General features: G+C 40.2%; 2 protein-coding genes across 4 annotated transcripts in view; both read right to left on the bottom strand.

The window, feature by feature from the left end:
• LOC135446317 (gamma-aminobutyric acid receptor subunit rho-2) overlaps positions 1-10725 on the bottom strand; it is a 30807-nt gene extending 20082 nt beyond the window's left edge. Inside the window, exons 1-2 of the mRNA XM_064710089.1 lie at positions 10598-10725; positions 2258-2364 (exon numbers count right to left, since the gene is read on the bottom strand). Coding sequence (XP_064566159.1) covers positions 2258-2364; positions 10598-10710 — 220 coding nt within the window. The 5' untranslated portion in view covers positions 10711-10725. The remainder of the gene's footprint in view (positions 1-2257; positions 2365-10597) is intronic.
• A 2135-nt stretch (positions 10726-12860) lies between these two features.
• The window catches only part of UBE2J1 (ubiquitin conjugating enzyme E2 J1), a 38645-nt gene continuing 28568 nt past the window's right edge, over positions 12861-22937 (bottom strand). For 2 of the 3 annotated variants that reach the window (XM_064707307.1, XM_064707309.1), the window contains exons 7-8: positions 20779-20910; positions 12861-13935 (exon numbers count right to left, since the gene is read on the bottom strand). In XM_064707307.1, the coding sequence (XP_064563377.1) occupies positions 13651-13935; positions 20779-20910 (417 nt within the window). In that variant the 3' untranslated portion in view covers positions 12861-13650. The remainder of the gene's footprint in view (positions 13936-20778; positions 20911-22937) is intronic. The other variant, XM_064707308.1, reaches the window with a different exon arrangement.

Here is a 22937-nt window from a genome sequence, read left to right as displayed (position 1 = left end):
ACAAAACTATGAGCATCACCTCTTGCCAGACTTTTGTTCCCTTTCCTTTATGGTTTTTTCCACTAGGCTTATCATCTGCCACTAAAAACACACCATGCAATTCTGCAGCTGAGCAAGAACCTGCAGCACCTGCTATCTCTGTGTGTCTGTGTCAGGATTTCCAAGGCTGGAGCCTCAACAAAGCTGTTTCCATGCTTTGCTCTTCATCCCATGCAATTTCAGTACAACTTTGCTAATGCCATACCTTTGTCCCAAAAATCTTTTCAAGTTAAGGAGGTTTTAAACAAAAATTTTTTAAACCCATCATGTTTTTCCTTTATAAAAAAAAAGGAACCTTCTCAGCAAAGGCTCTTAGGGTATTTCTCAGTTTTATAAATGTTATTCCAAACTTTGGCTCTAGAAGAATCATGATGGGAGGTAGCATGGGAAAACAAGGCAAAAGAGAGATTAAAATGCAGTTTCATTAACACTAGAAGAGTGTCTATGTAATTATGTGTGTCTGTTTGGTGAGACCTGTGCTGAAATGTGTTCTTCAAGGACCCTGTGACACTGATGAAAACAGTAAAATTCAGATGTTTCCAGAAATACAGTGCAGTGGTGCCACTGGGTGCCAAACCATCAGCACAACAGAACAAAACCCTGCAGCTTCCCCCAAAACAGGCAGGATGCCCTGACATACACCCTGTTAGGGGGGCAAAGTTCAAAAACCACCATGGCTCCCCAGCTGCCTCCAGCTGAGGCAAGGCAGGGAGTCCAAATTTCCTCCCAGAGAAGCCTTATCATCCCACCCATCAGACCAGCAGGTCTTTTGTCCTGGACAGATCAGCTGCAGAGAGGACAGATCAGCACCTTCAGTTTGTCCATATCAGGCACTCAGAAATCAATAGCCAAGCTACAAAAATTGAGGTTGGCTAAAAAAAAAAAAAAATTAAAAAAAAGTCAGAAAACCAAAGATAGCATCCTCTGACCTCATAGCACAGGAGGGCATACCTGGGATTTAGGGAGCAATGTGCACTTTGGTGAATTCGCACTTTTACAGCCAATTCAAAAAGAAACCCAGTGCCTCCAGAGCCAGCTCCCAGACCTCATCCTTGAGCCTCAGCTGCACCCAGGGTTCTGTGTGGTCCCACCAGCCCCAGGGAGATCTGCCCATGCTCCACCCAGAGGGCAATTTAGGGCAAACTCTTCAACCACAGAAGCAGCAGACCAAGGTAACACTGATTAAAAAAAGTTGACTACAGTGTTTAGGCTGGACTGCAACTTGCTGATAAATAACAGCTGCAGGGGCAGGAAACCCTGGTTATGAAAGGTTTTGAATTCTGGAGTTTAAAAATATATATAAAAATTGTGAGCAGGGGTCAGCATTGTGCTCTCAGAATGGCACATCTGCACTGAGGGCAAGAAATGTTTTTTCAGCCACACCAGGAATGGGCAGTTCTGAAGCTCTGTTCTATGGACCAGGTGCAAAGGGCACAACACTCTGTGTCCCACTGGGCAGGGAGAGGTAGCCCTTCATCCTGGATGGCAACTGACAGAGGATGCAGCATTAGTCCTTCAGTGAAAACTACAGAAAACTTTGCCCTTAGCTCTGGAGGGATTTGTTATTGATGAAATCAGAAGAGGGATTGCCATACTGGTGTTCCAGCAGGTTTTTTTTCAGGTACCCTCTTCTCTCTGCAGTAGTGAGTCTAGAAAGGCCAGGCAAGCACATCCTGTAACTGGGTGTGACCAGAGGCAGAAGTGAAGTGGGCAGAGGTCTCCCCTCCCACTCTTTGATTTGCTTATGAGAGTTTGAGACAAGATTTTTAGAATATTTTTCGGGATTTTTGGATTTGTTTTCTCCTGGTAATGGCAGGCTGTGATCCACCTAATGAGTTCCTTTACTTTGCAATTTAATCACATCAGCTGAAAGGCTCGTTGCAACTTCTCAGTCATAGGTGAATATTAAAACCTGCAGCTTCTCCCTCTTCTCAACAGACTGAAACACTTACTGGGAGGGTCCATCCTGAACTCTGGGAAATGCCAGCCAAAATCAGAGCCAACTGCAGCAACAGGAGGGAATGTAGGAAATGTACAGAGCACAGAGGGCAAGGAGGATGAGCATGAGGCCTCTCTGAATTGGCACCAAGCCTTTTCCCTTCACACATGCATCTGGACAGAGGTTTGTTTGCTTGGTTTTTAATTAGATTGTTAATTGGGTAATTAGATTAATCTTAATTAGATTAGCACAGAATCAAGAGAACCATTTGATGCTCACCTCCAAAGGCCGGCCGCATGGTGAAGTCGTGTTCGTCCACTCTGAGAAGCTGCTCCGTCTTTCCTCTCCAGGCCTTGGTCAAGTCCCGATTCCTCTTAAAGATGTGGCTGCAAAACACAGCAACAGCATTGCTCTGATGTCCCTGTGCCACAACTGCAAAACACAGCAACAGCATTGCTCCGATGTCTCTGTGCCCAAGTGCCACAACTGCCAGCCGAATTTCGGAGCCACAGGAGCAGCAGCTTTGCAGGCACAATCCCAGGGATTGTGGGGAGACTGCCAGCACCAAACACAGACACAGAGCTGCCTTTCCACAGCATCAGCTCAGGCCTTTGTGCCCACAGGCAGCCCTGCTCCCTCTGCCCCAGACGCCCCAGCTGCAGGGAGGCACAAGGCACAGAGCACAGCATCTCACAGGGGAGCTGCGTGCAGGGAATGCCTTTGCAGCTGAGAGCAGGCACCAGGGGAAGCAGCTGGGTGCCCCACGTTACCTGGCCAGGATTTGGCCAGGTACCAAGGCAGCATTGTCATGAAAAAGCTCTTTGCAATGCTGGTCACGCAATGCCATACACCACTTGGAAACTGCCCCACCAACTTCACCAGTTCAGTGCCGTCAGTTTGTGTGGACAGAGGGTATTCTGGCTTTCAGCAGCAGCAAAACCACCCATTCCTCCCCACAACAGCAGGAAGAGAGGAGTTTTATCTAACGAAGGCTTCAGTCCCTCACTTTTCTGAACATTAAGGTAGGAAAAATTCTAACTTTTTATTTGAGATATTGTATGATATCAGTGGAACAAGGATGACAACAAACCCCCAAGAAAAGTGCAAGATAGTCACTAAAATCCCACAAGGGGATAACTAACCAGCAGATAAACAAATTACATGCACTTCTGGAAGAAAATCCAGTTCAGCATCCCTGACTGTTCTGCAGTGCTGTGAGGGGAAGACTTGGAACACGAAGGTTCCTCAATCCCTTTGCTCTGGACATAAGAGCTGACAACGTTGTAAGTACTGGTGCAATTAGCTGTTTCCAGTAACTTACTGAAAATAATTATGATAAATAGAAAGAACTTTGTACAAAAGGTTCAGGTTCCTTTTCCCATGTGGAAAAGATATGACTGAAAATAAAGAACAAAAAAATCTTGCAGGAAAAATAAAGAGACTACTTAGACTTAAAGTCTTGATCAAGAATTCAGAATACAAGAACTCAATACAAAACAATCACCCCACTCATAAATGTGGGTATAGTAAGGGATGTTCTTAGCTTCATTAAAATATTAAGCACTATAATTATGAGCCAAAGGGAGCATAAATCACAAATCAGAAGAAAAGTTTCCCCTCAGAGCACTAAGTCCAAGAAAGAAATTATGAAACCTAAAGGGTGTTGATAGCTGCAGCTAACATCAAAAACCCATTTCCTTACAATAAGGAGATGGAAAGGAAGCAACAGAATTTAAAAATACTTGTATCAAATAGATGTTTTGAAGGACTATAACCCCTTGTAGCCTAGGGCACATGCTACATAGGAAGGGTTGGATCTTCCTCAGGTTATTTTGGGCTCCTATTTCACTTGGGATGCCAGAGCTTCTCTCCCTGCTGGCTGTGAGAAAGAGCCAGCCAGAACAAGCACCCTCCGACAGGGCTGCATTATGGTCACCTAAAAGCAGGGGTGTAAAACCAAGCACAGCCATTAATGGGAATGCTTGGAGGCAAAAGCTTGGCTTTTAACTGCTTGCTGCAGGGGGAAGCTTTGTTTTGCTGCAGAGTGAGGGCAGCTGCCAAAGCGCTCACTTCACCCTGTGCTGCTCGGCCTCTGTGCCCGAAAGGCTGCAAGTCAGGAAAGGGATCTTGCTGTGTCCGCTCGACTTTAATTATCAGGGAAAAGCCAAAGTAACAGAGAATGTTCAATCAAGTCTCTCTCCTCAAAGAAGGGGGTGAAAAAGTCAAATTAAAAATCCAATAAAAATTGGAATGCATTGTACAAGGAATTAGTATGGAAAACCCTGGCAGTGTTGTCTTGCAAATCAATGGCTCAGCCTCACTGAAATGTTACATTTTGATCAATTATTTAAAAATCATCTAACAGCAAAGAGCACACAGGAGAGCTGCTGAAAGCAGTCTGTGGCTGCAGAGGTTTAGAGGGCTGGCTGGGGACGTGGATACTGTCTTAGGAAGAAGAGAGGTTTTCAGGCACGTCCTGAGCCAGGGGTTGCATTTAATAACCATCATTTAATCATCAGTTTGTGCCCAATCCTTCAGGTATTATGACGGCCAATTCAGATTTTACAGAAAGAGCTCTGACAGTCCCTTTTTAATCAATTTAATCCATTTACAATGTTTTTGTATTGAAATATTTTTAATGACAGGAAGTCTACATAGCCTTTAAAATTTATTACTACTTTTGTCTATTTAATCCAATTCAAGGCCAAGTTTGCTTGAAAAAAAATTTCTTCATAACAGCATTTGATATCAGCTGTGCTGTGTCTTCTGCCCCTCCCTGGCAGTACCCCATGCCAGCCCCTCTGCTGTTTGGCATAGGGAGCATCTCATCACCTGCAGCAGGGGTGACACCAGCTGCCAGTGCTCTTGTGGAGCTGAAGGGTGCTCTGAACACTGCTGCCCACGGGGTGTCTTTACTGACAATCTGATCACCAGTATCTCATAAATCCTCCCTGATGTACTTATGGTCTTTAGCATTTCTGATTATAGATTTGTCAGGGTTTCTTTCGGCTTTATGCATTCTCCGCAGTTCGCTACAATTCGTTTAAATCCACCCATCCCCTTTTGTCTTTTTTCCCAATTTTTACTATATCATTTTATTGCTCTTTATATTTCATTCAATGGGCATAAATTTGATAAATCTGACTTCTGTGAAGAATTGTTTCTGTTCAAAGAGGAGAGAAGGTGACTGATAACTCATTGAGCTTCTGTAAAGACTTCTGTATTATTGCCTTAATTTTTTAAAATATATTTTTCTTTCCACTTTTACTCAGAATTGTCTCAATTGCATAAAATAGATACTTTTTCTATCAAAGATAATTAATTCTTGATGGCATGAGAAATTACAGATAATAGTTCAGCAAAAAATAGCAGGTGTCTATGCAGACATTCAGACCTTTCCAGAGCAAGGTGAAGAATTTTCAGACTGGAAACAGTCCTTGTGCTGTAGGGCACGAGGCAATGGCTCGTGTGGTGAGCCTGAAAGGAAACGTGGTCTCCATCCTGAACATGGCACAGCTGTTGGCAGCCAGAGTCTGGCAGGTTTCTGCACCTTCCCCTGGAGAATTCAGGATGGATTTTGGTCACAAGATGGTAATGATGGTAATCATGGCCATGGGACCTTGGCTCTAGTTACATATTGGGATGCAGGGAAGTAATTCTACAGTTTCAATGAAAATCTTAAAGCTCTTCAGCATATTCTCGGGGAGAAAAAAAAATCCCAAAATGCATTAGGTGAAGGCATCATTTACTTTGTGTAGCAGCCACAGCAAGCTGGAGGAGATGTGTAAACCCAGCACCAAGGAAGGTACAAGGCCTCCTGTTTATCTAACCACCAAAGGATGTGACTGCTGCAACACAAAGCCCTAGAAGCTGAACTAAAAAGAGAAGGTACAGGAACAGTTTATGACTGTCATAATGATTAGCTCACTCCTAGCTGAGAATTCCAAATTTATTTTCACTGCTGTGTTATGAGTCCATCTTTAATCTTAATATGCATGGATCATATGGGATCAGATATGGTTGACAATTTTCTGACAAACTGGGAACATCAAGATCCTCAATTTTGGTGAAGTCTCTTTCCAGTGCCTGTCAGGGCCACCAGTTCAAGTGCTTTAGGAGCCCCAGCTGCCCAGGAAGGCCTGGCATCTCCACAAGATAGGTCTGTCTTGAGCTGGGTGGCCACACCAGTCTCTATTGCTTCCAGAATCTCAGGAAAGGGGGACTCTGCTGCCCTACCTCTGGATGTAACATGCTTCACACTTACTCATCTGTGGGTCTATGCTGGGAGCAGGAAGGGAAGGAAAATTACTTCCTTGCCAGATTTGTGGAAAAACTAAATCTGACTCTGGAAAAAGGATGGACACAAACTCAAAGGGTGTGCACTGCTATCATACACATTCTCTCCCTGCTTTTGTTTCACATTGTTCTTTGGCCCTGGCTGATGCTGCAGTGTTGGGAAAAAAGCTTCAGAAGACATCAAACCCTGCACCAGAGGTTCAGCAGTGCCCTGGATTGAGTCCCAGGCTAGCCACACACCTGTAAAAAATGGCTATCCCATTTCAATCACTGCAGCGCTAACAAACTCCAAATTTTTCAGAAACCGCCAATAGAGCAAAGAGGATCTGTGAGGGCTGGGAGGTAGCACAGGCTGGAGGATATGTCTGCAGTATCCATTGAAAAACGGGGAAAAATGCAGCTCCATAAGGCAGCAGAGGGAAGTTGCTGCTGGCAGCAGCAGTTTCAGCAGGGATCAGCAGACTGCTTGCTCCAGTGGAATGATGTTTGGAAAAGGTTTGTGTGCTGAGCCTTGTGCTGCCGTGTCCTGGTGATTGCCTTCTGCTTCTGGGCCCCAGCCTAAGGCTGGCATGTAGCATGCCCTGAAAATGGCATCTCTAATGAGATTCTCCAAAGGACTGACCACTTCCAAAAACCTTGGCAGGAAGTCTTTAGCTAAGAACAGGCCAAAGCCACTTCTGTATCAAAGGCAGTTTTGCTGCTGTTGAAGCACGAGGCTTCACACGGCTGGTAGGAGAGGAACAGGCAGACTCAGAGTAGGGTGGGCACAGGTCACTGGAAACATGGCATTCACTGGCACAACAGAGATGGTAAATGTCTCCTGAGTTCTCAATTTATGCAGAGCAAAACATTACCAGAAGCATTACCAGCAATTTTATAGAGCAGTAAATATTAACAAAACCACTAATTTTCAGAGTTTCTTTTTGTCTTTTGGAAATTCTGTCCAGCTGGATAATCTAGCAGGATTGCCAGCATTTGTTTACCATTTCTTAGAGGCAGCCACTGCTGAGCTACTGTAGAGTACCCAAAACCATTTAAAAAACTCAGTGCTGGACATTCCAGCAGCACTTGCTTGTCACCTGGGGTAAGGTCGATGCTCTGAGGAAGATGCAGGCACAGCTACATACACTGTACAGCCAGTTCTACCCTCAGCAAGTCTGACCTGCCCTGGCAGCATGAGCTCAGACTGTGTACACAGCTCTCTGGAAAATCCCACATTTCAACCTGGCAACACAGACCGTCTGACACACACACCTGCAGCTTTCCATATTTACACTGTTTCCTTCAGCACCAGCCTGTTCTTCCTCTGTGTAAATTTATTCTTTGGTGTGCAAGTAAGGCTGGGGCAAACAACAATGCCCTGCCCAGCAGTCACCCAGATGACTCCAACAAAATGTTTTACTTCATAATTCATTTATCACTTGAATTCTCCAAACAAAAGGAAATGCAAAATTTTTTAACCAACAATGCTGTTACAGTTCTAGAGCCCTTGGTTTCATGCACCATTCGTACATCTTGCACATCAGCAAGAACACACTCAGCTTCAAAGTATCACTGATGTCCTTCAGTTTCTCAACCTAAGTGGCAGGGACTGTACACCATGGAAAATGTGAAAAACTACCATCAAAGTAGGAAGGCAGGAGCTGCTACTCGATGAGCACACCTCAATTTGCTACGCAAAGCCTGGGCTCTCCAAAGCATAAAGTGAGGCAGTCTCGGGCAACAGTCAGGGCGGTGATGCACACAGGCAGTTGTTTCTTTATGTTATATCTCAATCTGTAGGAGCAGGGATGTGTTATCAGTGAGGGGGGGATGCAGGAGTAAGAGAAAATTAAAGGCAGGGCAGTTTCTAATCAAGCAAGGATTATCCATTCAGTGTGCTGAGGCTCTGCACATGGAAAAAAATAATGTGTTACAAGCTATTAACACAAACAACCAGGAGTAATTAAGGATCCACAGGCAACTTAACCTGGCAATTCTTAATTTGGCTTCCTAACCTGACTTTCTGTTCCTTCCTCACTTAGGCATAGGCTCAACAACTTTTCCACAGCATGGTGGCAGAGAGCAGTCCCAGAACTCTCAGGACCAGCCAACCCCAGCGCCCAGAGCGCCGAGGGAAGGAGCTCTGCACCCCGGGAACCCCTGGGCAGTGTCTGAGCAAGAAACTGCAGCGCTGAAGGAGCTCTGCACCTGCACACCCCCAGCGATATTCTTGAAGTCCATATAAAGATCTTTAGGTCAGGCTGATTTATCACCTTAGTGGACACAAAATATCAAACTTACCAGCTGGAGACCCCCAAATATAGGAATAAATTTTCTTTAATAAGGAAAGTTTACTGTAAAATTTACTCTATTTCTTATGGTATATCAGCATGAGAAATACAAAGCAGAAAATGTGATGGAATTATTTAAAAGATAATTCTTTCAATTTCTCTTATATGATTAGGAAACCAGCCTAGGAACTAGTTTTAGTTTCCTTTTATAGAATAGTGCACTATTCATCGTTGTTTTAGGGACAACTAAATTTTTTTTCTACATAATGAATATGAAATTTAAATTAGGGACAACTAAATTATTTTTCTACATAATGAATATGAAATTTAAAATAAATACAATTGAATACTGAAATATAAAGACTGAAATATAATTGAATAGGAAAATTAAAATATTAACAACACTGGTCCATACACTTCTTTTTGTTGCAACACTGCATAATTCTCCATATTTAAAATTCCATTCTCATTTGACAATCTCTAAAACCTGATTTTATAAAATTTTTAATAACTACATTGCATAGGAATCGTATGTATGTGTGTATATATATATGGCATATAGTTCCTCAGATCCTACCAAGATGGAAAATTGTTAATTTAAATTATAACACCATAGAATACTAAATAGTATTGTTATTCTTTGTAGTATATTTACAGAAATAATTTTAGCAGTGCATTGACTCTCAGTCCGTTACAACTCATGAAAAAATCGGCACTGTAGAACTTTTCTCCAAGTTCAAATAAAGCACAAAACTTTTAAAGCAGGGAAACTTTTACTTCAGGGCAAATTGATATTTAAAGAAGGATTTACACTATTTTATTACTTTAAAATACGTGATCTTTACTACACAGAAAGGTTTGCAAGGAAGTGCTACTGTTCAATCCCCCACATTCCTCAGAATACAGGCACTGGAGCATTTTCAGAGTTCGATGAAAGATCTAATTCAATAATTAAGATTCTGTAAACTTCAGTGGTAAAACTTCAGCTGACTATAGGATTTCAGGATCAGGCCCTGGCTGTTTCAGCTTTTTAACATTTACGTCACTAAAAGCATATGTCACTGTATTTTTTCAATAAGTAGTGTAAATCTGATAGCATATTATGGTTTTTTTGCTTCTAATTTATCATGTTTCTTTTCAAAACATTCAAGTAACAACACTCTGTATAAAAGTGTTGAGTGATAAACCAAAAAATCCACAAAAATAAATGAAAATTTGGAAGTTTACTGCCATAGTGAAACCATTTAATAAGATGGATTAACCCAATTTTATTTGTGAGCCCTTCAAACAATGAATAGTCTTGTAAGATGTAACTGCCACTGGATGACATAACCACAAAAAAGGATAACATACTTTGGACTGTCTGGCAGGTTTGGAAGATTATCTTTTCTAATGTAAACCTCTAGACAAATCTCAGCAGCGGTAAATCTAATAAACTTTACTAAGACCTTTAACTCCTTCTTGTGCTTTCACTTAACTTTAAAATACATTTTTTTATGCTTCCATGTGTTTATTACAAAAAAAATATAAATTAATTTTACAATCCCTGGTTAACTTCCAAGGTTTAATTTGTTATTAATTACCACTATGTGTGCTAACCAACATCCCCATCTCAAATTGTCAGAGCATAATGGGCAAGTGAATATAAGTAACATGGACATTGCAGCAAGCAGGCAAATAACCTGCCCAGAAACAGTGCTGAAACATTAAACAGTATGCACATTTAGCCATCTCTGTTAACTGCAACTCCTCTGAATTCCCTCAGAAGTTTGTAAATATGGCTAAGAATAATTTTACTACAATCCATGCCGGAGCAGTGAACTTCTCTGCAAAACCTGCCTCACTCAGTTAATCAAGGTTAGCCATAGAATTGTCCACTTACCCACAAAACTGATTATACTACCAGAGACTGTTACAAAAACATTATCTGTAAAGCTGTTTGCACACACAGTATACATGAAGACATTGACAGAGTAGGTTTTTATATGCCTGTAGTAATGTATTTGTAACACTGCAGGAAAAGATACAGACCTGGTTTAGCAACCCTTACCTTGCCCTCTGCACATCCGGATGGGTTGTCCACCTCCTCCTCCTGTGCCTTCTGCTTTCCACGAGAAGAACTAAGCAGAAAATTAATAAAAGGAGTTTTGTGAAATAAGGCATCTTGTTGGAAACGAGAGCCGAGCACTCTGCACTCCAGTGACCTGCTGCAGTACAAGTCCCCCCGGGCTTAAACATTGAATCAACTGCAATTCTGGCGCGCTGCCCCGGTGGGCGAGCGGTGGCAGACACGCTGCGTTCCCGGCGTGATGCATCCCACGGGCTCCCGGCGGCTTCGCACCCGGCGCTTTTCCCTCATCACCGCCCAGTGATTGGCCATTACTCGCCAGGTTTGCCTCGCTGCACATTGCCACCGGGTCCTAAAGGATACTTGCTAAAGCCATTATATAAAAACCCGCAATTCTGCACGCCGGCTTTTTGCTCAATCCCCTAATCTCAGTGCTATCCTCCTGCCAGACTGTAAAGCCATGCTGTCCCTTTTCATTAGGCTTTCTACATTTTTTGATCCTCTATACGGCATCTTTTTCAACTGGTAACTGCCTGTGCCACGTTTCAGACGTGTATCTTATTCTAAAATTATGTATTTTAATGGATTTAAGGCAGTTGAGGCTCTCTCTGAATCCTCATGTTGTTGAAGAGAGAATATGAGCTACTTCCTCTAAAAAAGTTGACTTTATTTACTGTTAACTTAAAAGCAAAATTAAAACAGTAACCCCCAATCTCTGCATGCCATCGCCTTCACATAAACCAAATCACCATTAATGTATTTTTTTTCCAAAAGGCATTTGCATGATCAGCCATTTTAACTTTTATCAAAGGAGATTGAAACTCAAATTAAAATCAGCTATTTCTTTAATCACAGTGACAAGGCTGTTTCCAAAATCCATTCAAGGTTTATTTCCTCCCAGCCCGGACACAGGGCAATGCTGGTTTGGCCTCTGTGTGCAGCAGCGGGCTGTGCTAACAGCAGCCAGTGTGTGGCACAGGGACAGAACTGTGCCTGGCACAGCAGGGACTCTGCAGGACAAGAAAAGCACACTCAGAGCAGAGACTCCAGAGGGACTGAAAACCCAGCAGGACGGTCCTGAGGGTCACACCTCTTCCAGAACTCCCTCTGTCAGCCCACGTTTGCAGTACTTGAACGGGGATTCAAGCACACCAACCAGGAGACACAGGGCTTCTATCTTAGAGGCTACACGAGCTGAACACAGGTTTTTGGTGTGGTTTTTTTTTTTTTTTTTGGGGGGGGGGACATTGGTATTGGTTTTTTGCTTGTTTTTATTGAATTTCTAATAAGACAAATGACATAAAAATATGTTAATATATTGGCATCAAATTGGTCTGCAGCAGAAAGTCTAACTGCTGCACAAATACACACTTTTTTTTGTCTTCTTACAAAAGTTATTTTTTCACCTTTTTTCCCTTATACCAGCAAACAAGATTATCAATACAGAGAAATGCTAAAGAACTCAAATTTTGGGGGTTTTCTAAATTTACACATCTCCCTTAGACACAACGGGTTTTCCTTCTTTTAGAAGTTATTATAGCTACTTTAATGTTGCAGTACAGTAATATATACTACAGTTGGTAAAATTTAGGAAAGCTCTAGCTAGCTTGATAAATACTTGCTGAAAAACAGGATGAGAATCTCACTTAAGTCAGTGCTATTATGTTTGACAGAAACAAAATGAAAGCTTGCTAAACTTCCTTGTCTTTGAAATAAACATGCTGAACAGTTATATGAGCAATAATACAAGAGGAAAATTATCCCACTTTCTTCTACTTCAGTATTTAAGTAGTAAAAGACAAAACTTCTCAAAACTCTAACAACTGTAAGTCTACTGCTTGTACATGCCTTTTCACAGTATTCATGAATATTGCCAGGGACTTATTATAATAAGTAGATCTCTGGATACAAAATATTGATTTTAGACTTAAAAAAAACCAAAACACATTGAACTCCCCCCCCCAAAAAAGAACCCCCCCCAAAAAAAACCAAAACAAAACAATAAAGAAAAAAACCAACCAACCAACGAAAAGAAACCCCCTTACAAAAGCCCAACCAACCAAAAAAACCCTCAGACAAACAAGAAACAAACTGCCATGTGATACCTGAAATATCCAAAGACTGGCTTGAAACTTTATTACCAGCAGGATTGTAATAAATACTTCTGTTAAGCATGTCCATATATATCAGAATTTAAGTAATAAGGCTTAAATTTTCTTTAGCAAATAAAACCACATACGAAACATTCAGTTCAACACATTATGTATATTTCTGATATAATTAAAAGACAACAGCTCTGGGTAAATAATTATATTACATATTTATAACTATTGCAAGAATAGACATGTTTTGCATAATCTTCAAATTTTAAAAACAAGATATACAGTTGAAAGTACTAGAAGAGGACATTCAAATCTTTCAAAAGACTACCCAATCTTTCTTCCAAAAAATAAAAACCAAAATAATGCAAGTTGTTTTCTGGCACCTACTTTGCTCCCACAATCCCATCCCCATTCAACACACACAAACCAGCATCACAACCAAATTGTATGTGTTTCTCCTCTGGAAATGTGTCATGGCAAATAAAAGTGGTTACAAAACTGTATTCCCTCTAAATTAGGAGTTCACCAGACACAAACACATAGCAGTGTTTCATTTAATCATCCCCTCTTCAATGTCAGATCTCATACTAATTTAGACTTATATGAGCATTTATGCCCCATAAAAAATTGAATCAACCGTTTTTTAAAAATTGTCTTTTACTAAATAAATTATTCAAATTTAGTCCCATCCCACATGCCTTAATGTTACTATTCCACTGCACTGTTTCTCCAAGTATCTAGTGGGCACTCAAAACTCATAGCTTACAGGTCCAACTTTGCTTTTCCTACAAGCAACGTATCTGTAGGTACATTAACATTCATAAGGATTTAAGCGTAAATACAAAAAGGAACCTTTGTAAACAGTTCTCATGTCATAGCCAGCACAGAATGTTCAGTGAAGCACTCAAGTCGCTGCTGTTAGGACAAACAACCTTATAACTCAAACACGTACTCGTTGGCCAAACATATTCTGCGGAATATGAGGGCGGCCAGGGCGAAGGTGAGCAGGACGATGAGCACGGTGGAGCCCGCGTGGTTGGCGTTGCCGCGGGGCTGCTGAGCGCGGGTGAGCTCGGCCGAGGCCGGGGCGCGTCTCTGGCTCTGCTGCTGCGCGCGGCGCTGCCGGGGGCTCAGCGAGCTGCTGCTGCTGCTGCTGCTGCCGGGCACGGCTGGGGGGGGCTCCTGCCCGGCTGCTGCGCTGCTGCTCTGGCCTTCGGACTGAAACACAACGGGTGAGAGCTGTCACACAGAACATTTCATCTCTTGTCAGCAACAGATAAAATCATAACGACTAAAACATGCTCTTCAGATAAGTGTTAATACATGTCACTAATAGTTACAGGATTGTTATAGCTGGTTGTTTCTGCCCATACGCTATCCTGAGTAGAAGTATATTTCAAGCTGAAAATCAGCAGTCCTATAGACAAGAGAAGGCTGAAGGAAGTCTGCCAAAGTGTATTTGTGTTAGATATTTCAAATATCTTTGTCAAGGATTTGTTTTAACTCTTTGCTGCTCAAGAAATCCTTTAAGTAGTTATATCTCTGAGGATATGCAATGTCACCTATACTGAAGGGGAAACAAGACAGGGAAGCCAAAAGAAGGATGGAGAGAAGTCCAAGAACTGTAGTTATGCAGTGCTGCAGTGCTTCCTGTGGACATCTGAGTCCAGAAGTCTGCTCTCATCACCACCACCACCACTGAAAAACCAAAATGAAAATCCTGACCACAAATCACCCGATCCCAGCAGGAGTTCTGGAGCACAGCACACGTGCTGACACTTACCTATTGCCCTCTGCTGGGTGAACTCGGTCTGGCATTACAAGTACTAAAAAATACACTTAAGCAAATCATGTTCTGCTCATGAGAATTTTATGCTGAAGAAAACAAGTTTCAATCTTATGGACTAGAAAATATGACATCTGATCTCCCACCAGACTAATCCTGCTTGCAATACTAAAAAGCTCAAACTTCCAAGTTTAATATTAAAAATAATAATACAGTGCAGTCATTAGAAATAAGCATTTTCACAAGGTTCTGTTTTAAAGTGTTTAAAAAAAAAGCTCTGAGAAAAAACTGCAGGTTTTTAAAATTTTTAAGTTTCATTTTCAGTCCTCAGAAAATAAGGTTTTCTGGTATTCCTACTTAAACCAATTTGCAGCTATTTTCCAGAATTAGCTTTCTCCCCCTTTCCTTCTACAAGATTATTGTAACAGCAGGTTAAACTAGAATTCTGGACATTTTAGATTTTTGTCAAAGCCTTTTAATGGACCCAATATCCATAACCTTAAGCACTACTTCAGCCATCTACTATACCTATAAAAGATAACCTTTCCACATGACTTAATGGGAAATGCCCTCAACTGCATATCAGATTTGACAATCCACAAGACGGAGAACAGCACTTGGGCTTGTGACTCTTCTGTGTGCGGATAAAGAATTCAGAATTTCCACCTAGTTAGTGATTTGTCTCACCAAGGGAAGAGGCCTTCCGTTCCTACCTCATCATTCTATTTCCCACTGTTTATCATTTGCAAGGAAGCACTGATGCAATTACTCTCCACATTTGGTAACTTGCTGTTTACACAGGCGTCTAGCCTAAATAAGCAAAGCAGCTTGGGTACCTTCAAAGAAAAATGTTTTTAAAAGATAAATTTTATCAGCAGAGACAGCCAAGAACACCACAAGCAGCCTGTTGTGATTTCCAGTACACTGCAGAAGAAAGTAATTCTGCTTCTCACTTGAAAGCTCCTCATGCCAAGGAAAAGAAAGACTTGGGGAGGCCAAGTCTTTGAGAAATGAAGTTCCTAGAATCATCTACATTCCCATCTTCCAGAAGGTGAGAGGGAGAGAAGTGAATTCAGGACACAAGAACTACCACTACCAATTCAGTAAGCAATGTTTTTCTTCCTCAGACAGTTTTTAAAGATATAAAAAAGTCTAGATATCTTCCTAATCCTTCATCTTACTAACAAAAGTAACTAGCACTGGCTGTCATACACATCTTCTCAATACTGCAAAACTTAAATTTAAAAATAAAACAGAAAGGCCCTGTTCTGAATATAACAAGCTGACATGAACAGATCTGTGATTCAAGAGAAATCTCACTGACAATTTCAAGGCTTTAAGTTATTTTTCTGAGGAAATTATAGATGGATTGGGCCAACAGCAGACCAAAGGCTTCACTCAAAGCTCAGCTAATGCACCACCTTGGGATTCCCAACATAATCAATGGCCAACTATTACCAGATGTGCAGAACAAAGCTAAGAAAGGAGTGATCATCATGACCCGATATAAATTTGGGTCCAGGTGCTACAGTATCTTAAGTAATAGAGATGACAGATAGATAGATAGATAGATAGATAGATAGATAGATAGATAGATAGATAGACAGATAGATAGACAGATAGATTTTTTTGTTTGTTTGAAGACTTAATTGTTAAGAATGCCAAAAAATGGCAGATGGGCTTCACTATTAAAAAAGAAAAATCACAATCATCTTGTCTTCAACTTAATGGCAAGTCTTTAAACTCTTCATAAGCAAGCATTACAAGATTTTTAGACTAACACAACACCTCACATGACACAATTTCCATTGTTTCTGCCAAATAATGGTTTCTGCCAAACCATACTGGAAATGTAGATGAGGGCTTAACAGACTAAAGATAGAAATATTCAATAATACTTACATTATAGCTACCCTTAGCATCTGATCTTTACAGACATTTAAAACACACGTCACATTATTAAATACTATTTATATTGCTACATGTCACATTATTTCTGAAGCTTCCAAAACTGTTAGGACTGATAGAAAACTTTGCTCCAAGGACATCTAAACAATTATTTGATGAATAAGCTATTTCAGTAAAATATACTTCTATGAGAACTAACAAAAACTTGTACCATCTAAAAAAATGCAAGTAATGAAAATTATATCATGTTCAGTCTACTGAAAAATGATAGAATTCATTGCATCCTTTATATCTCCAGTTCATTATTTTAAAAATTTTTATCAGAATACTAGAAGGATATTTAATAATCTTAGAAGGGATGTTTTAAAAATACAGCAAACTCAGGAACTCAGGACCATATAAATCCTGTGGGTTACTGAAGCCTCTTTCACTTATACCAATGGTCTGGGGAGAGATGCAGAAATCAGGATAGGTGCAACATTTGTTTGCCTGTACAACTTCTAACTGAAGAAACACTGAAGTTTGACACAGCATGGCTTAATGTCTAATACGAAAAATGACAGGTTTTTAATCAATCAAAGTTGGGCCAAGTATTCTCAACTGTCAAGACATTTAAAATGGTTGCTGTAGCATTACAGAACTAAGACATCACTTAACAGAGATAAAGGGTAACACTTTTTTGCCAATATATCATTCAGAACTTATAATTATAAGTTAAGGGCTTTATAAATCTCATGCATCAGAACATAGCCTCATTTTCTGACAGAAACTTCCTTCATCAGCTAAAGAGTAGCTGGCTTCAGTTACACTGTTTATCACCTTCATAATGCTTCATCCAGTCACTATCATCAGTGCAAGTCACTACTGTAAGATACTGCTTAATAACAGGTGTACTGAGGCTTAAGGCATTCCCAGGTTATCAGAAAAGCCTACCTACAGTTTTTACCTTGTTACTTAATAAAGCTCCCAAAGCATCGACTTTATTCATTAGCTACAAGCCCCAAGGTGGGACATCATTCCATATCAATGCACCAAATGTATTGCTACAGATTTGGTGGAAGTTTAGACACCCATAATCCACACAGATTTAGTCTGTGCAATCAGGGGTGAGACAGAAATGCAGCCCACCAGCCTCTGCTGCTGAGCAATCTGCACTGCTCTCCAGCCTCCACTAATGAGTCCCACTGTGATCAGTTTTGGTACCAAAATTTAGGTGACCACTGCACCCGAGTCCCACCTGAGTATCTACAATATATTCCTTCTAAAACATTGTTTTGCTCAGATGTGGAAGGATTTCACCTTAATACTACCTCAGTTATTTTTATTAAGCCAGCTTTCAGCAGCAGTACCTTGCTAGCACTTTGAATACTCAAACAAGAATAACACATCATCACTTTGCCCTGAGTAGACATCAACAGCTACTACAAATAAAATAAAGTACTGTCAGAAGTAGTCTAGTCAGAGGTATTTTCTGCATTCAGTTCAGACTCCTCACAAATACTGCATAATACCTTAGGTAGCCTATTGTTTTAGTTTTATTAATGCTAAAGACTGTTCTCTGCAGCTCTGTATCCTTTCAGATGAGTCTCTGTGGCAGCATTTTCCAGAGCAGGGTTGTTCCTTTCCTTGTTCTCATGCTGTTGTACTCGTTGCCTTGCACCTGGCAAACCTCAATGATGTTGTGACAGGTTCTCCTGGGAAGCAGGTCTCACTGGCATGAGAATCAACCCCCTCCCCTCCCTCTTCTTCCTTCAAAAGTCAGCTGTTTAAAGGCTGGATGAATGTTCTCTAATAATCCAGGCACATAAAACTTAACAGCCAATGTGCAACATCTGCACCAGTGCTGCACACTCCAGTCATTACTAACAGGACAGTGACTGGGAACAACCACTGCTGGTCTGGCAAAAAGACAAGAGAAGGTGGGAGGAAGGGAAGTGACCTGGAAGATGTGGTCAGGCAGGGAAAGCCCAAAGTCAAGAGCTCTGAGTGCACCTTCCCCACAGCACAGACAAACACATCCACGCAGCAATTACACAGTAAGTATTTTCAAAGGGCAACAATCTGTGAGGCTGAAGTACTGAGTAACAAAATGACTCAGCCAAAACATAAACAACAGTTTCAAACTGAGTTTTGAAATCTGAAAAACATACAGTTAATGGACATACTGTAAGACTTGGTCCTTCTTTAGTCAGTGAGGCAATAATCCTTTCCCTAGGTGAAAGACGACAGAAGGGAGAGCTAATTAAAAATACTTCTCTTTCTGATGGAATGAAAAATTCTCTCTTCAGGAATAAGGCCCCACGTGGAACAAAGAAATGGACACAAAGTGATGCCATTGCAGAGACCCATTTCAGAGTGCTCCTCACACAAAAATTAAGTTAGCCCTCTCCCAGGAAGGACATTACTGTGATCACAAATATCTTGCCATTAACACACTTTAAAAATCTGGCCTTTCAATCAACTTAAAGGTAAAAAAATCGTGGAACTGATGCTGGAAAGAACAAACTCGACCATGAAGCAGTCCCATAGTAAAACGCAGACTACAGATTCCTTCACCTTCACCTAGAAGTGACCCTTCCCTTAGCACCTATTTACCATTGTGACTTTAATGAAGACTGGTTACAACTGTTCTAGGAGCAGAAGAAAGGTAACACTCTATTTTTTTTGCATGATTACTTTGAGTATTCACCTCTGTATTGCCTAGAAAGACAAAAGGTCCCATGACTTCAGAGTGAGACACATTAATCCACTATATCAACAAGTTAATACAAGGATTCAGCATTGGCCCCATCTCTCCCCTTTTTACTCTCTAAGAGAGAGTAAACCCAGCAAATTCTCCACAACAGCTTTAAATTAGGTACACATTTGTAGAGCAAGTGGCAAACATTTTATCCACAAAGAGAGAATAGTATGTTTTGGTGTTGCCCAAATCTAACACAACTTAATAAGACAGAATTAGGTCTTTACCCAACAAGGACTCAATAAACAGATTTTACACATGCAGGAAACCCAGCTGAGTAGAAAAGATCTGAGGTTTGCATGGGAACTCTCACACTCTAAGCAGATCAAGGCCCAGAGTGCCCTACTTTGAAAATATTTCTATTACCTTTCACATGAATAAGAACACAAAAATAGGAAGCTACACATTTCTTTCTTCCACTGTGTGGCTATTTTCCACTACTGAATGGCTCCAGATAATTCCTACCACTCAAAATGTGACAGTTCAGAAACACAGGTTGATTCAAACTAACACTAACAATCCTGAATATTAGTTCAACTCCCTAAAACATGAACCCTCTTATCATTTACAGCTGATCACATATATTAATATTTTACATACACTTACGTTTATATGTTTAAAGGTCTCAATTCCCATAGGACTGATCTTCTGAAGATTAAATTAATCATTAATTATTAAATCAGTATAACTAGATAAAACTAGTTTTCTTAAAAATGTGATTAATTTTAAAAAGTCTCTCTCCTCAAGAAAATGCCAGCAATGCCTTGGTGCATCAGATCTTTCTACTATATTAGCCAGGATGTGTAATAAGAAGAATATAATAAAATGGTTTATTAAATCCTGAACAATCTGGAATAATTTCTTCCCCCTTACTGTGGGGGGAAGAAAGTTTGCTATTAGCATATTTATATTTCTACATAGCTTTAAAACATGTTGCAAACACACAACAGATGTTATTGGACGTGTTGTAGGTTTTTTAACCAATCTGCAGCCCCATCCTCTCTAAAAAAGGCAGCTTAGCTGGGATTTGCCTGCAGTTTATCAGTGAATTTAGATTGCATTTGCAACAGTCGTTACAGCAGCTGCCTTGGCCCACCACCAGACCTCAGTCACTTCTGAAACCTTTATGTAAGCCCTACACCTAGCAGTATTAAAATATAAATGTCATATTTCAAATGGTAAGAACATTTTAGACTAACTTAAGAGGTTATAAAATCCAAGAAGATAGTATTGATTAATATTTAAAAGCTACAGGTTATCACTGAAACATTTTTTGCCTCTGGCTAAGAATTCTGTAGAGAAAACCTGTGCTACATTACACAGATGGTAAATTGTAGTGCTTCAGACACCATAAAGTTTTAATGAAGACAATGTAATTAAAGGAAACACTGGAAAGAAGAACCGCTAAAAGAACATTATTTCTTGTTTTAAGAGAAGAAAGTGAAAGCAAAGGTTGCTATTTCTAAAAATGATTCAGCATACTATTTGTTAGCAGATTTTATATAAAGGTATGCAGGAGCTCCAGCATAAATATATGAACTACATACTTTAATCAAGACTCCAATCAGCTTAAGAGGACAATTTAATAATCAGACTCTGCCCAATAAAGCTCCAAGATGGACCATACCGTTGCACTTGCTGGATCTGGGAATGCTCTGGCTGCACCATCCTGCTGGGGCTCACGTGAAGCAGCAGAGTGGTTCAGCCCTGATGTGTTTGAGGGTCCAGCATCAGATCTCCTGGATGAATTGACCTCTGCCTACAAGAAGCACACATCACAGACAGGATCAAAATTGCTCCAAAACAATTTGGCTTATTTTGGAACGTGTATTTCTTTGCAGAGAATATGAGGCTTACCAAAATGTAATAATCAGGTGTGCCAGCTGCATTCTGATGACACAGTAATAAGTTTAAGAAATTTTCATTCTTTAAAAATAAGACTGCAAATGTGCAAATAACAGTTTAAAACCCAATTTTGTTTGCGCATATCAAATGTAACATTCAAAAAAAAGCACAGATGTAGAGAGCAAAAAATAAAAGTCTTTAGAAGATCCAGGACATTATGCCAGAATAACACAATTTTTAAAACTTTTGTTTTGCATGTCCTTAAGACAATGTTGGCTTACTGTTGATACAAGTGAAGTAGCACAGCCTGTTCCCCCACAGGACTAAAGAGCCTCTGGTGAGTGCCAGTGTAATCTGGCTGTACTGCTTTCAGTCCAAAGCTGCCTCACAGACAGAGGGGGCATACATGTATGACACTACACTGGGTAGTATTTGCATACCAGTGTCCACTATTTAAATTTCAGCACAGAGTAAAAGAAAAAATTCAAGTCTTTCAATACTGCTTTCATACACATTTACAAAATGTCTACTGCACATTATTTCCCAGAATTTAGGTTTCATTTAGGAAATCTGAGACAAGAGACCAGTAGGGACATATAGAAGAATGCAAACTCCAGAATATTTGCCAGCAATAATCTCTTGGGAATGGAAAAGGATATACCATCATAGTGCTGAACTGGAATACTTCTAAAATTTACACATGTCAAAAAAAAAAGGGAAGTCTTGACCAGATCAATTTTTATCAGTAACCAAGTCACCTCTCAAGTCATGTGTCTAGATCCCAATTTATTACCAAATGACAACTTCAAATCTAGTCTTCAAATGCAGACATGGTGGTAGTGGTGGTAGTAGTAGCAAGAAATACAAACAGTGTATTAGAAAACAACCAGTTACAGTGATAACAAACTGGTAAGATCACAGTATAATAGTCTTTCATGATATTATTTAGTGTGAGGAAATTAGGTTCTCTGTTTCTTTATATGTATTACCTTAAGAGAATCCAAAAAATGCACCAAAACAATCTGGAGATGGATTTAACATTTGAAAACTTAGAATCTGCTAAGAAGACTGCTTTGTCTTTGCACTTAACTATTATGAACTGTAATATTAGACAGGAAAAGTTATGATTCAAATATGGATCATCAACAAAGCAACACAGAATTATGAAACATTTAGACTGGAATGGAACTCCAGATGTTCCTGGTCCAATTCTCTCTAGAGTCATGTGAGACAAGTTTTGAGCATCTCCAAAGCTGGGGGTTCCAGAGTCTCTCTGGGTAGTTCTGCTCCAGCATCTGACAACCCTCAGGGTGAATCTTTCTTTCCTATCCCATCTTAAGTTCCCCAGAACCAGAGGACCAATTTTCTTACTCTTGCTTCTTTCAAGATGAGCTTATTTCATCTTTACTGTTGATCTCTATAAAGCAGCACCAAATGTGCATTTGATTTACTATAGTTTATGAAAGTACTAAGTCTAATATCTAGACTGAAGTGAGACTAACATTCAAAAGATGACCAACATCTTTAAACATATGAGGGTGAGCAGAGAATTTTACTGCAAAATATGCCTTGTGATGGCAACATGAAGGGAAACCATACTGTTTTACAGTGACACATATCCTATTAGTGATTTCTTTTTCTTTTTCCCTGTTTTAAGCAAAGCGGAATTTCTGCTATATAACACCTAAAACACAGGAAACTATTTAGAAGTCAATATAAAACTGATACAAAATACAATTCACTATTAAAACAGACAGGAACAAAGGTGGATGCTCACAGAATCAGGAAAACTGTAATGAGAAGACGTGTTGGGGTCTTTTCCCCCTCCTGAATTTCATATTCCTATCTCAATATGACTTTTTAAAACGTTACCATCTTGTTTAAAGCTGGTAAGAAACACAATAACCCTGGGATCATCTACACATAGTTAGGAAACCTCTT

Source organism: Zonotrichia leucophrys, chromosome 3 (assembly GCF_028769735.1).
Source record: "Zonotrichia leucophrys gambelii isolate GWCS_2022_RI chromosome 3, RI_Zleu_2.0, whole genome shotgun sequence".
NCBI classification, from domain to species: Eukaryota; Metazoa; Chordata; class Aves; order Passeriformes; family Passerellidae; genus Zonotrichia; species Zonotrichia leucophrys.
The sequence above is the reverse complement of the archived record's forward strand: the minus strand, read 5'-3'. Positions and strand labels throughout refer to the sequence as shown.